At 51.3% G+C, this 12,235-nt stretch overlaps 1 protein-coding gene and 1 long non-coding RNA gene across 4 annotated transcripts in view; one reads left to right on the top strand and one right to left on the bottom strand.

Annotated features, from left to right (window-relative positions):
- Nucleotides 1-134: 134 nt before the first annotated feature.
- The window catches only part of PDXDC1 (pyridoxal dependent decarboxylase domain containing 1), a 62,252-nt gene continuing 50,151 nt past the window's right edge, over nt 135-12,235 (bottom strand). For all 3 annotated transcript variants that reach the window (XM_038762480.1, XM_038762479.1, XM_038762481.1), the window contains exons 14-23: nt 10,293-10,356; nt 9,816-9,901; nt 9,466-9,571; nt 7,681-7,852; nt 5,955-6,073; nt 5,451-5,572; nt 4,375-4,467; nt 4,185-4,281; nt 3,307-3,411; nt 135-1,866 (exon numbers count right to left, since the gene is read on the bottom strand). In XM_038762480.1, coding sequence (XP_038618408.1) covers nt 1,649-1,866; nt 3,307-3,411; nt 4,185-4,281; nt 4,375-4,467; nt 5,451-5,572; nt 5,955-6,073; nt 7,681-7,852; nt 9,466-9,571; nt 9,816-9,901; nt 10,293-10,356 — 1,182 coding nt within the window. In that variant the 3' untranslated portion in view covers nt 135-1,648. The remainder of the gene's footprint in view (nt 1,867-3,306; nt 3,412-4,184; nt 4,282-4,374; nt 4,468-5,450; nt 5,573-5,954; nt 6,074-7,680; nt 7,853-9,465; nt 9,572-9,815; nt 9,902-10,292; nt 10,357-12,235) is intronic.
- On the top strand, nt 1,794-10,381 carry LOC119941926. The gene is made up of 2 exons (XR_005455339.1): nt 1,794-1,877; nt 9,382-10,381. It is a non-coding gene; the product is annotated as an uncharacterized LOC119941926 (long non-coding RNA).

The following is a 12,235-nucleotide window of genomic DNA, read 5'->3' as shown; positions in this document are numbered from 1 at the left end:
ACTTGTATTTCCCAAGCGCTTAGTACAGTGCTCTGCACACAGTAAGCGCTCAATAAATGCGATTGATTGATTGAGAGAGACGTGCTGTACTGAACTGAATCAATGGTAAAGTCAACATTAGACATTCACTGAAGTCAGATGAAACAATTTCAAGACCCTTTATTGAAACCAACATTCAAATATTACATCTAAAGGGTGCCATTTTTACCTTAGCCCAACTAGTTTAACCATTCCAAATATAAAAACATTAAAAATTAATGTAGTTAATGTAATTAATCTCATTAATGACAATCTTTTTTTTTTAACCCCCGAGTTTATATATATATATATATACTTCATTGCACCAAACCATTGAGGAAGACTATTGGCCTTTGAATCGTCTGTACTTAAAAGAAAAAACGCACTTTAAGGCAGTGCCAAAAACAATCTGAAATCCCATCAATCAAAAAAAGTGAGCGGTAGGCTTAATGTGGTGTAACCGAGGCTCCCGCTACTACGGCGACCGTGCCCGCCGGGAAGGAGACGGACCTTTCGGCGGCAAAAACGCGTTGGAAAGATCATCCTCCGCGGCTTACCCGCACCCGAAGACGCAGACGGGGCCGCCGAGTAGGGTAAGTGAACAAAGGCCGGATTTGTGGGGCGGCAAGAGGGGCGAGGGGGCAGGCTGAGAGCTTCACTTGGGCACTTGGAGAGGGCTAAGCTTTTAAACAGGAAAACAAACCTCTTCACTTTGGATTCAGGTCCAAAGTAATGCTTAGATTAGAATTTTAATTAGGTGACTAATAGTTTCTCTTATGCACAGCATCTACCCAATTCAGGCGGAAGAACTTAAGAGGCCTGTATCTGCACGGCCCGGTTCGAAGCTCTGTCAGCGGGGAAAAGGGATCGGGGGTGAGGGACGGACTTCAGCCGCTGTTCTCTCTCTAGGTAAATTCATTACTGGTTGGGCCCCAGCCGACGCTGCGGGAGAGAGAAGTCCGGCCCGTTTTAACGTGCTTTGCTATTCCTGTTGGAAGCAAAGGGCTCGGGGTGGGCTTACGTCAGCGGGAGAAGTAGCCGGGAGCAGGTGTGGTCCCAAGGGACGCAGGCCTTATTTAGAGCTCGCAGCCGGCTCTCCTTGGTATAAGGGGCACAGCTGCAAGACCGGCTTAGTGGAAAAAAACCACTCGGTCCTGCAGAAGACGGACTGACGGAGCTGGTGAGCGGAGCCAATTTCTTACGAATCCCGGCCCCTGCTTTGGTTTTTAAAAGACAGTGCAGAGGAGGCTGGCTGGAATCGTTGCCAGAAAGTCACCAAGTGCGACCGGCTTGCTCAAGCGTCGGTTCGGGAAGATCAGGGTCATTCTGTGTTAGCTGGTGCCGGGACACCTGGCTTATAAATAGCAACGGTTTACAGCGACTCGACAAAAAGAAAGGGTGACCATCTTCCCCGACGTGGTAGTTCTAAGGAGGCGGAGAATCGGAGCAGCGGGCCGACTCCGGTTGAAACATGTACAATGGGAAAGCCTGCCTGTCATTCCCATCTTTGTGCAAAAAGTCCCATTTCATCTTACCGTATTAACACGGGACACGTTTTCAAGGCGTCTTTGCCATTCCCCGGCCCCCGGTTAATAGGGTGTGCGAAGTCCTCTCCCGTGGAGTCTGGATTTTATCTTAAACTCCCTCGCTCCTCTCCTTTAGCAGAGTCGTCGTCGGCGTCCAGGGTTTGGGCTCCAGCCTCGTGGCCGTCGGCCGTCGCGTCCCCCTTCGGCCCGCCCGCCGCTGGGGCCGGAGGCTCCGCCTTTTCTGCGTCTTCCACGGGGCTGGCGGAGCTCGTCTCGCTGAAGGCGTCGGAGCCTCCGATGGATCTTTTAAAAACCTTCTGACCTGGACGGCAGGTAGGCGAACAGACAGGTGCGATCTTTAAATGGAAGCTTTTTGGGGTACTTAGGGCGTGATCGAAGGCAACGACTTATTTCTCAAGTAGGATTCTACTTCAGTCAAGCAGAAGTCGCTCATCATCACTGCTATCTGTTGGGTGCTCACTGGTGCAGAACACTGCACTAAGCGCTTGACTCAAACATCTCTGGAGCCTGCGGCATTTCTGCCCAGGTGAAGGAGCCGGGATTCATAGACTGTGAGCCCAGCGGCTCTAGATGTTGCCCACTTGGACTTCCCAAGCGCTTAGTACAGTGCCCTGCACACAGTAAGCGCTCAATAAATACGACTGAATGAATTCATAGTTAACCACGCAGTATCAGATTTCAGCTTGGGACAAAACCTAAAGGATTATCAAACCAGTCTTCTGGAAAGCAAACCATGCCTTGCCCCAAAGCACGGGGCAGCGTGGCTCAGTGGAAAGAGCACGGGCTTTGGAGTCAGAGGTCATGGGTTCAAATCCCAGCTCCGCCACATGTCTGCTGGGTGACCCTGGGCAAGTCACTTAACTTCTCGGAGCCTCAGTTCCCTCATCTGGAAAATGGGGATGAAGACTGTGAGCCCCACGTGGGACAACCTGATCACCTTGCATCCCCCCCCAGCGCTTAGAACAGTGCTTTGCACATAGTAAGAGCTTAACAAATGCCATCATCATTATTATTATTACTGCTAATAAGAAAACTCTGCATCCCCTTAGTAAACACCGTTAAAAAAAAAAGAGGGTAAGTGCTTACTCTGAACCAGGCACTGTACTAAGCGTGGACGGGGGCAGATACGAGCTAATCAGGTTGGACACAGTCCATGTTCCACACGGGGTTCAGTCTTCATCCCCATTTTTCAGATGAGGGAAGTGAAGTGACTTGCCCAGGGTCACCCAGCGGGCAAGTGGCAGGGTGGGAATTAGAACCCAGGTCCCGGCTCTATCCGCTCCTTCCCCTTTCAAGGGCACAAGGAGACTTTTTGGTTCTTTCCAGTTGTAGTACTTGGCTCCTGAGCCGCCTCTCGCTTCGCCGCTTTGAGCCCTGTGAGCCGAAGCGAAGCAGACTGCAGCCCGGGCAGCCAAACTTCCTGACGTAAAGGAGAAACCCCCGGCAGGACAAGCCCAGCCGCACGGCCTAGCGGACGGAGCAAGGGGCTGGGAATCAGGACTCGGGTTCTAATCCCTGCTCCGCCACTTGCCTGCTGTCGGGCAAGTCACCTCGCTTCCCTGGGCCTCAGTTCCCTCATCTGTCAAATGGGGATTGAAACTGTGAGACGGGGACTGCGTCCAGCCTGATTAGCTTGTCCCTACTCCAGCGCTTAGTACAATGTCTAACCGCTGAACCGATACCACTGCAAAGTATTCCAAAAGCATTTCCCCGCTCAGTTCTCTGGTGCGGGGGACATCACCTGGGCGTCTTGATTTGGCGTGCATGGCCGCGGGGGTCAGAGGTGGGGTCGCTCCCGTAGCCTGGGCTTTGGACACGTACGTCAACTCTGTGGATTCCAGCGAGCCTGCCAATGAACACGACAGGGGATGGGCGACAAGACACGCGGGCACAGCTTGGGACAAATGGCCGGATTCATAATCCTCTTTGCTAGGAAAGTCCATCATCACTGTCATCATTTTTATTTATTGAGCAATTACCGTGGGCAGAGCACTGGTCTTAGTGCTTCCTCGGGGCCCGATATTGAGAACTCACAGCCCTGCGGGCGGCAGGAGAGTTGGGAAACTCATCTAACCCAATAGGAAAAATCGGGTTTCTTCCTTGTCAGGGCAAGCTAAGGTCTGTCGGATTTGAAATCCGATCAGAAGTTGGGGTCACCTGCCTCAAGTAAGTTCCCCCCTTCCGCAGCGGAAGAAAACGTCTTCCTTAAAATACCCCAAGGGAAGAGGCGTTAGTGATCCTGTCAAATCACCAGCGCTTAGAACAGTGCCCCGCACGTAGCAAGCGCTTAACAAATGCCATTATTATTATCTTTCTACCTTGGGCTCTTGGCCTCGTCGAAGGTTTCTAAGGCTGGAAATCAAGCTTTGTCAGGAAAGCCATAAAGGACTTGACCCCAACACAGGCTCCGGAACCTTCCGCCGATCAGTTCCTCAAGAAAGGAATGCGACGGGGTGGAGCAGACCCCATCCCCCCCGCAATCGAGGCCTTACTTGCATGTTGTGTACTTCTAGCTGGGCCCGGGGTGCCGGGGTAGGGGAAGGAGAGAGCGCTGCCCGGGAAAGGCTTTAAGGCTCAGGAGCAGCCGCTCAATGGCTCCCAACGGCCCCGAACAGTTACCTGCGGTTAAATTAAAAGTTCTTCCCTTGGGTGACGCTTGGAATGGCGAAAACCAGTTCAGCACCGATCCAACAACGGGGATCTGCCGTAACACTCCCTGTAAGACACAATTCCCAGATGGTCCTCATGAGTCCAAGCCCCCCCCCGGCCGAGAAACAGCCGCACTGGGCGTCCGTCTTTGTTTCCTCACCTCTTCCAGGAGTCGTTCCTCGTTGGCTCTCTGCAGCTGAACCTGTGCTTCCAGGATGCCTTTCCGAACAACCTCCGTCATGTTTTCCAGCAGCTAAGGGAAAAGACAAGGGACGTTATTCGACGAGTAGGTGCTGGAAGTGGAGCTATCGGCAGAGAGCAGAGGCATAACTTTCAAAAGCAGGTTAGCAAGTGACTAATCCCTCCTCACCAAAACTGCAAAGAGAAGGGGCTGGGGAATCTGAGGAAGGAGAGCCCCGGGAACTGTCAGGGCTTTAGAAGAAGGCTTTAGGGACACGCTGGAGGAGGGCTGCCTGACTTCCCACCAAGTGGGGCAAAATGGGGAAGTGGCATGGCCTAGGGAAGAGAGCACGAGCCTAGGAATCCGGAGACCTGGGTCCTATTCCTGGTTCTGCAACTTTGGGCAAGTCACTTCTCTGGCCTTCAGTTTTCTCAACCGTCCCTCCCCCTTAGACTCATTCATTCGTTCAATGGCATTTATTGAGCGCTTACTGTGTGCAGAGCACCGTACTAAGCGCTTGGGAAGCACAAGTTGGCAACATATAGAGACGGTCCCTACCCAACAGTGGGCTCACAGTCTAAAAGACTGTGAGCGGATGCCAACCTGATGATCTTGCGTCTAGGCCAGTGTTCAACACAGCGCCTGGCCCATAGTATGCACTTTACAGACATTGCTATCACCAATACTATTGCCATACTAATTGGCTATAACATTCTGGGTCATTTGGGTTAAAAATACGGTACCGAAACTTGGTTCAGGAACCCGTCTCCTATCTGTAACGCTCCTGCTATGACAAAATTGGTTCCGCCTTAAGTGGAAACAGCGTTCAGGAACCGATGGTGTCACGTAGGTGAAGCCTGCCTGCGTTCATTTCTTCCAACAGGCCGGAGAGGCTTGGATCTGGCCAGCGGGCTGGGCCAAAAGGGCACCCGGCTTCCCCTGACCACGGCCTCCGTCGACTCCCAAACGAGAGCTTCATTAGCTCTTGCCAGTTGTCGGGAGGCCCTAAAGGACGAGCCCGCCAGGGGAGAAGAGAGCCAGTCCGTCTCACGCACCCTTGAGTTTTCCTCGATTTCCCGGCCCGTGGCTGCGATGGTCTCCACGAGTTCGCACACGTCCAGGTCCTCGGTTGCCATGCCGATGTAAATGCAGCTCTTTTTCCTCCCAAACTCCGGGCCTGCAGAAGCAAGGTATTGGGCAGATGGCGTGTTGGTGCGTCGGACGCTCCCTGTCCGACGTGGAGCCCAGCTTTCCCCAAATCCCCCCTCCCCGTACAAAGATCTCGTCTGCCCCGTTGGCTAAGACGCCGACGGTATGAGTTAATTCACTGAGCAGATTCTGGGCAATTGAAGCCGCAGTGCCACATGCAGAAAACAGCTTTAATCAAAGGTTGGGGGGGAGACCCACTCCAACCAACGTGAGGCATTATTAGGACTGTCCAAAGAGCTACCGATTTCATCTGGGGCCCGAGAGAACTCTCTCTTGGCAACAGTTCACCCTGTCCTCACCGGATCACGGCTCGGACAGCCTGACGTGATGACAGGAAAGGCAACAGTTACCTGAAGAAAATACGAGATCGGATTCCAGTTCACTTAGTTTTTTCAGGAGCCCAGTGTTGATTTTTTCTACTTCAGCTTCTGATTTCCCACCATTCTTCTCTTCGACGTTGTCCTCGTACCTTTAAAGTCAAACGACATGACCGTGACTGAGGCCGCCTGTTATTAGTAACGTCTTCACACTCCGATATAGTGGAAATCCACCTGCGGAGAGCCTAGTCAAGGCCCAAGAAGGGCAGGGGCAGAAAAACCATCATTGAAACTTGCGGGTGGGTAGGGAAAGCAGGGTAAGCCTGGAGCGCTGAGAAATTTCTAGGACTACCCGGGGAAGGGATTTTCGTTCTCCCGAGGGCAGAGGCTTCAACCCACAATAACAGGGAAGGGTCTCAGGTGAAGAGCAGCGGCGACGGAGAGTCTGCCAGCTGAACCATCAGGCTGGGGCATCTCGGTTGCTCCTTCGTTGCTTATTTTATTTTGTTAATCTGTTTTGTTTTGTCGTCTGTCTCCCCCTTCTAGGCCGCGAGCCCGCCGTTGGGTAGGGAGCGTCTCTAGATGTTGCCAACTTGGACTTCCCAAGCGCTTAGTCCAGTGCTCTGCACACAGTCAGCGCTCAATAAATACTACTGATTGATTGATTGATTCTTCATAGGTGCCCTTCACTGCCACAGCAGAGCTTGGAGCCATCCGTGGAGTGGGGGGGTCAATCAATCAATCATATTTATTGAGTGCTTACTGTGTGCAGAGCACTGTACTAAGTGCTTGGGAAGTACAAGTTGACAACATATACAGACAGTCCCTACCCAACAGTGGGCTCACAGTCTAAAATTGGGAGACAGAGAAGAAAACCAAACACACTAACAAAATAAAATAAATAGAATAGATATGTACAGGTAAAATAAATAAATAAATAAATATGTACAAACATATATACAGGTGCTGTGGGGAAGGGAAGGAGGTAAGATGGGGGGATAGAGAGGGGGAGAGGAAGGAAGGGGCTCAGTCTGGGAAGGCCTCCTGGAGGAGGTGAGCTCTCAGTAGGGCCTTGAAGGGAGGAAGAGAGCTAGCTTGGCGGATGGGCAGAGGGAGGGCATTCCGGGCCTGGGGGATGACGTGGGCCGGGGGTCGATGGCGGGACAGGCGAGAATGAGGTACAGTGAGGAGATTAGCGGCGGAGGAGCGGAGGGTGCGGGCCGGGCTGTAGAAGGAGAGAAGGGAGGTGAGGTAGGAGGGGGCGAGGTGATGGACAGCCTTGAAGCCCAGGGTGAGGAGTTTCTGCCTGATGCGCAGATTGATTGGTAGCCACTGGAGATTTTTGAGGAGGGGAGTAACATGCCCAGAGCGTTTCTGGACAAAGACAATCCGGGCAGCAACATGAAGTATGGATTGAAGTGGGGAGAGACACGAGGAAGGGAGATCAGAGAGAAGGCTGATGCAGTAGTCCAGACGGGATAGGATGAGAGCTTGAATGAGCAGGGTAGCCGTTGGGATGGAGAGGAAAGGGCGGATCTTGGCAATGTTGCGGAGCTGAGACCGGCAGGTTTTGGTGACGGCTTGGATGTGAGGGGTGAATGAGAGAGCGGAGTCAAGGATGACACCAAGGTTGCGGGTTTGTGAGACGGGAAGGATGGCAGTGTCGTCAATAGAGATGGGAAAGTCAGGGAGAGGGCAGGGTTTGGGAGGGAAGACAAGGAGTTCAGTCTTGGACATCCTGAGCTTTCAGGGTGCTCACCTGACCACTCCGAGCCCGGGCCAGCTAAGGTCCTCCACGTGAGAGAGGCCTGCCGTTCGTTCCACTTCCAGCTTGAATTCCTCTTTCAGCTGTAGCGTACAGATCAGGATTGGGATCTTGGTCTTCAAGCAGGCCACCAGCTTGTCGATGTCTTCTCCTCGAGTCCCTAAGACTAAACGTACAGAGAGATCGATCGGGGATGGAAAAAGCGGCAGGATACCGGGAAAAAAAAAATAATGGGACCCGTCCCTTTAGTTGTTTGAAAAATCCCCCGCCTTACCTCCTTCCCCTCCCCACAGCACCTGTATATATGTTTGTAGGTATTTATTACTCTATTTTATTTAACAATAATGGCATTTATTAAGCGCTTACTATGTGCAAAGCGCTGGGGAGGTTACAAGGTGATCAGGTTGTCCCTTGGGGGGCTCACAGTCTTAATCCCCATTTTCCAGATGAGGGAACTGAGGCCCAGAGAAGTGAAGTGACTTGCCCAAAGTCACACAGCCGACAGTTGGCGGAGCCGGGGTTTGAACCCACGACCTCTTGACTCCAAAGCCCGGGCTCCTTCCAATGAGCCACGCTGCTTCTCATTAAATGTTCTGTCCTTTGGATTTTCTTCTCCATAAGTGCTGAAACTAAAAGTTGAGTATTTGCCAAGGCAAATGCAAATTCTGTTTATTTTATTTTGTTAATATGTTTTGTTGGCTGTCTCCCCCTTCTAGACTGTGAGCCCGCTGTTGGGTAGGGACCGTCTCTCTATGTTCATTCATTCGTATTTATTGAGCGCTTACTGTGTGCAGAGCCACTGGACTAAGCGCTTGGGAAGTACAAGTTGGCAACATCTAGAGACGGTCCCTACCCAACAGTGGGCTTGCAGTCTAGAAGGGGGAGACGGAGAACAAAACAAAACACATTAACAAAGTAAAATAGAATAAATATGTACAAATTCAATAGAGTAATAAATCCGTACAAACATATATACAGGTGCTGTGGGGAGGGGAAGGAGGTAAGGCAGGGGGGATGAGGAGGAGGGGGAGAGGAAGGAGGGGGCCTCATTCATTCATTCAATCGTATTTATGGAGCGCTTACTGTGTGCAGAGCACTGTACTAAGCGCTTGGGAAGTACAAGTTGGCAACATATGGAGACGGTCCCTACCCAACAGTGGGCTCACAGTCTAGAATATGTTGCCAACTTGGACTTCCCAAGCGCTTAGTCCAGTGCTCTGCACGCAGTAAGTGCTCAATAAATAAGACTGAATGAATGAATGAATGAAAAATCCAGCACGGATTATAAGTTTTGGGCACAGGCTAATATTTCAAGGCACGGGGCTGAGCACGGAAAAAGTACCCCGCCAACCCACTCCGAGCCCCGAGGTCAGGAACCGGTGTGGGCTACCGCCTGCCGGGAATCAGCAGGGAGAGGCTTTTCTTTTCGGGGTCTGATGTGAGATCGTGCATCCGATTCAGAAACAGAATCGGACCGTCGGATTCGAGCGGAACCCACACCTCGGGAACTCGGCTTTCCCGGGCACACTCTGGCAGTGCCTTCCGCTCCGAGAAAGACTCGGTTTTGGGCGTCTGGGCCAGGACAGAGGGTGCGAGGGCGCGTGCCAGTATTAGAAAAGGAAGCTCCAGAAGCGCGGAGGAAGAGGCTGCATTGCGAGGGCAGCTTCATACCATCATTATTATTATCATCATCAGGCTCTGCCAAGTTCCACGTTAAAATCAGGACCTCTAACCGCTCCTCCTTCCCGGGTCGAAGCGGACCCCGGAGCCGCTAATTACCTGCCGACGTCATCAGCGGGCTGAAGCGCACACACGTGCCCTCGTCTTCCAGTTCCACCACGTCGACTCCGCTGGCGGGGACCGACTGGGCCAGCTGCTCGCCGAGCTGGAGGGTCAAAGGAGGGTGAGCGGGGCCCAGGCACGCAAGTAGTAGTAGCAGGAGCAGCGGCGGCATTTATCGCGAGAGTCCACTTGGTGCTGTGCACTGTACTAGGTGCTTGGGAAGTACAGAAAAGCCAAGTGACAGGTCTCCTGCCCGCCAGCAGCTTCACGCTTTTCCCGGGGGGGCTGGCAGACAGAAAAAGAGGCCCCGTCAGAGTGGGCCTGAGGCGGAAACAGCCCAGACTTACCCACTGGTTAAATGCGTCATGGAGGTCTCTCTCCCGGCTGGCTGCCGGGTCTGGGGGTCCCGGTGGCGCGGTGCCCGCCTTTTGATCTAATCCCAAAACAAAGACACGAGCGTGACGCCCAGAAACCCGTACAACGTACGTGGGGAGCTAATCCAGGAAGGCGATGGCAAGCGCCCCGGAAGGCTCGCTTCCCACTTGGCCTCGCGGGAAGAAAACTTCGGCTTCCGCCGCGTTTTTAACACTGAGTTAACCAGGACGTCTGGCTGTCCCAGGAACGGACGCTCGACGGCAGACAAGCGGCGCTGAAGGGGGAATTTACGTTCGGAGGGTTACAAAGTCACGGTGGAGGACAACTCCATCACTTTGACAGTTGGCGTGAGAGTCCCGCCTACACACAGACTTGAGAACTGGAGAGAAATGAAATGGGAATGCTTTTTAATCTCAGGGCCTGACAACGTTCTCCTCTAGATCACTCACCTAACCTTGAAAATTCCTGAGAAAATTTGAATACCACCACTGGAGAGTTGAGCTCATCTTCCACCTGAATAAACAAAAGTCTGATGTTACTGAATGAACTAGGCTATAAAACGATACACAGGGACACCACATCCTACTTCCACTTCACCTCTGACTTCCTTCCTTCCTCTTCCCCTCATCCCCCTCTCCATCCCCCCATCTTACCTCCTTCCCTTCCCCACAGCACCTGTATATACGTATATATGTTTGTACATATTTATTACTCTATTTATTTATTTATTTTACTTGTACCTATCTATTCTATTTATTTTATTTTGTTAGTATGTTTGGTTTTGTTCTCTGTCACCCCCTTCTAGACTGTGAGCCCACTGTTGGGTAGGGACCGTCTCTATGTGTTGCCAGCTTGTACTTCCCAAGCGCTTAGTACAGTGCTCTGCACACAGTAAGCGCTCAATAAATACGATTGATTGATTGATTGACTGGAAGACGGGAGCATTGGCCTGCTTTCCCAATATCTAAAGGACCCAGGGCCTGATTTGCCAGGTTCTCAATTAGAGGGAAGCCGATTTGGGATTAACTCCCACCATCCAGACGCTTCACTGCCTAATCAAAAATACCATTTTTATATTTCGCTCATCCACAGACAATGAGCTACAGAAGGGAGAAGGACTCTGAAACGGAAACAAGGATTCACCTGGAGAACTAAAGAAGGGTGGAACCAGAAGTTAATGATTACCCTGAAACGCTACGGAGATCAGTTGCTTGCTGAGAGCCAGTGTAATCCAAAATACCATTTTTACATTTCGCTCATCCACGGACAATGAGCTACAGGAGAAAGATTCCAAAGTGGGAACAAGTATAAACCTAGAGAACTGAAGAAGGATGGAAGCAGAAGGGCCCCCCTGGGGAGAGCTAGCGATTCCCAGAAATACTACAGTAATCAGTTACTTGCTGAGAGCCAGTGTAGCCTAGTTCCCCAAAAATCGCCTGGCACCAGAGTCATCTACCCCTACAAAGATCAGTGCAGCTCAGGAAATCGTGTGAAAGGCTACCACCGAGAAAGCAGAGCTCTGCTCCCTGCTTAGAGTGGGTTCCCTCGACCCAGGAATTAGAAATCAAGCTGAACCGAGCGAGTCCGACTCTGGGACTTTTTTATATTTATTTTATATATAATACATATTATACATATATATAAATTATATATATTTATATTTAAATATTTATTTATTTATTTACTTTATTTGTACATATCTATTCTATTTATTTTATTTTGTTAGTATGTTTGGTTTTGTTCTCTGTCTCCCCCTTTTAGACTGTGAGCCCACTGTTGGGTAGGGACTGTCTCTATATGGTGCCAATTTGTACTTCCCAAGCGCTTAGTACAGTGCTCTGCACATAGTAAGCGCTCAATAAATACGATTGATTGATTGATTGAGACTTTATTCTAGGGGTTGAAAAAGAAAAGAGCCCGCGTCCTTTCTTCCCCCAGGCCCTTTCTCTGCAGGCGAAATGGGCAAAGCTGATAACCGGAATGCTTCCCGTGTATCTGTGCATTGGCATCGGCAACTGTGGGGGAACTGCCTGATGCGGAGACAGACCGATGGATGTTTTCTTTAAGCAATCCAGACCCAAACTCTGTCCTTCCTGTCACTTCACTTCTCTGGGCCTCAGTTCCCTCATCTGGAAAATGGGGATGAGGGCTGTGAGCCCCCCCGTGGGACACCCTCTTCACCTTGTAAACTCCCCAGCGCTTAGAACAGTGCTTTGCACATAGTAAGCGCTTAATAAATGCCATCATTATTATTCTTTACTGAGGGGGAGGACGCTTGGCTTTCAGATGCTCACCTCCACATCCCACTTCGCCCCCGCCTCCCTCCCGCCCCATGCTGGAAACTGCTTCAACGGGAACAGCTTTCCGAGGTCACCGCGGAAGGGAAGAAAAC

Source organism: Tachyglossus aculeatus, chromosome 21, assembly GCF_015852505.1.
Source record: "Tachyglossus aculeatus isolate mTacAcu1 chromosome 21, mTacAcu1.pri, whole genome shotgun sequence".
Lineage (NCBI taxonomy): Eukaryota > Metazoa > Chordata > Mammalia > Monotremata > Tachyglossidae > Tachyglossus > Tachyglossus aculeatus.
This window is presented reverse-complemented; position numbering and strand designations above follow the sequence as displayed.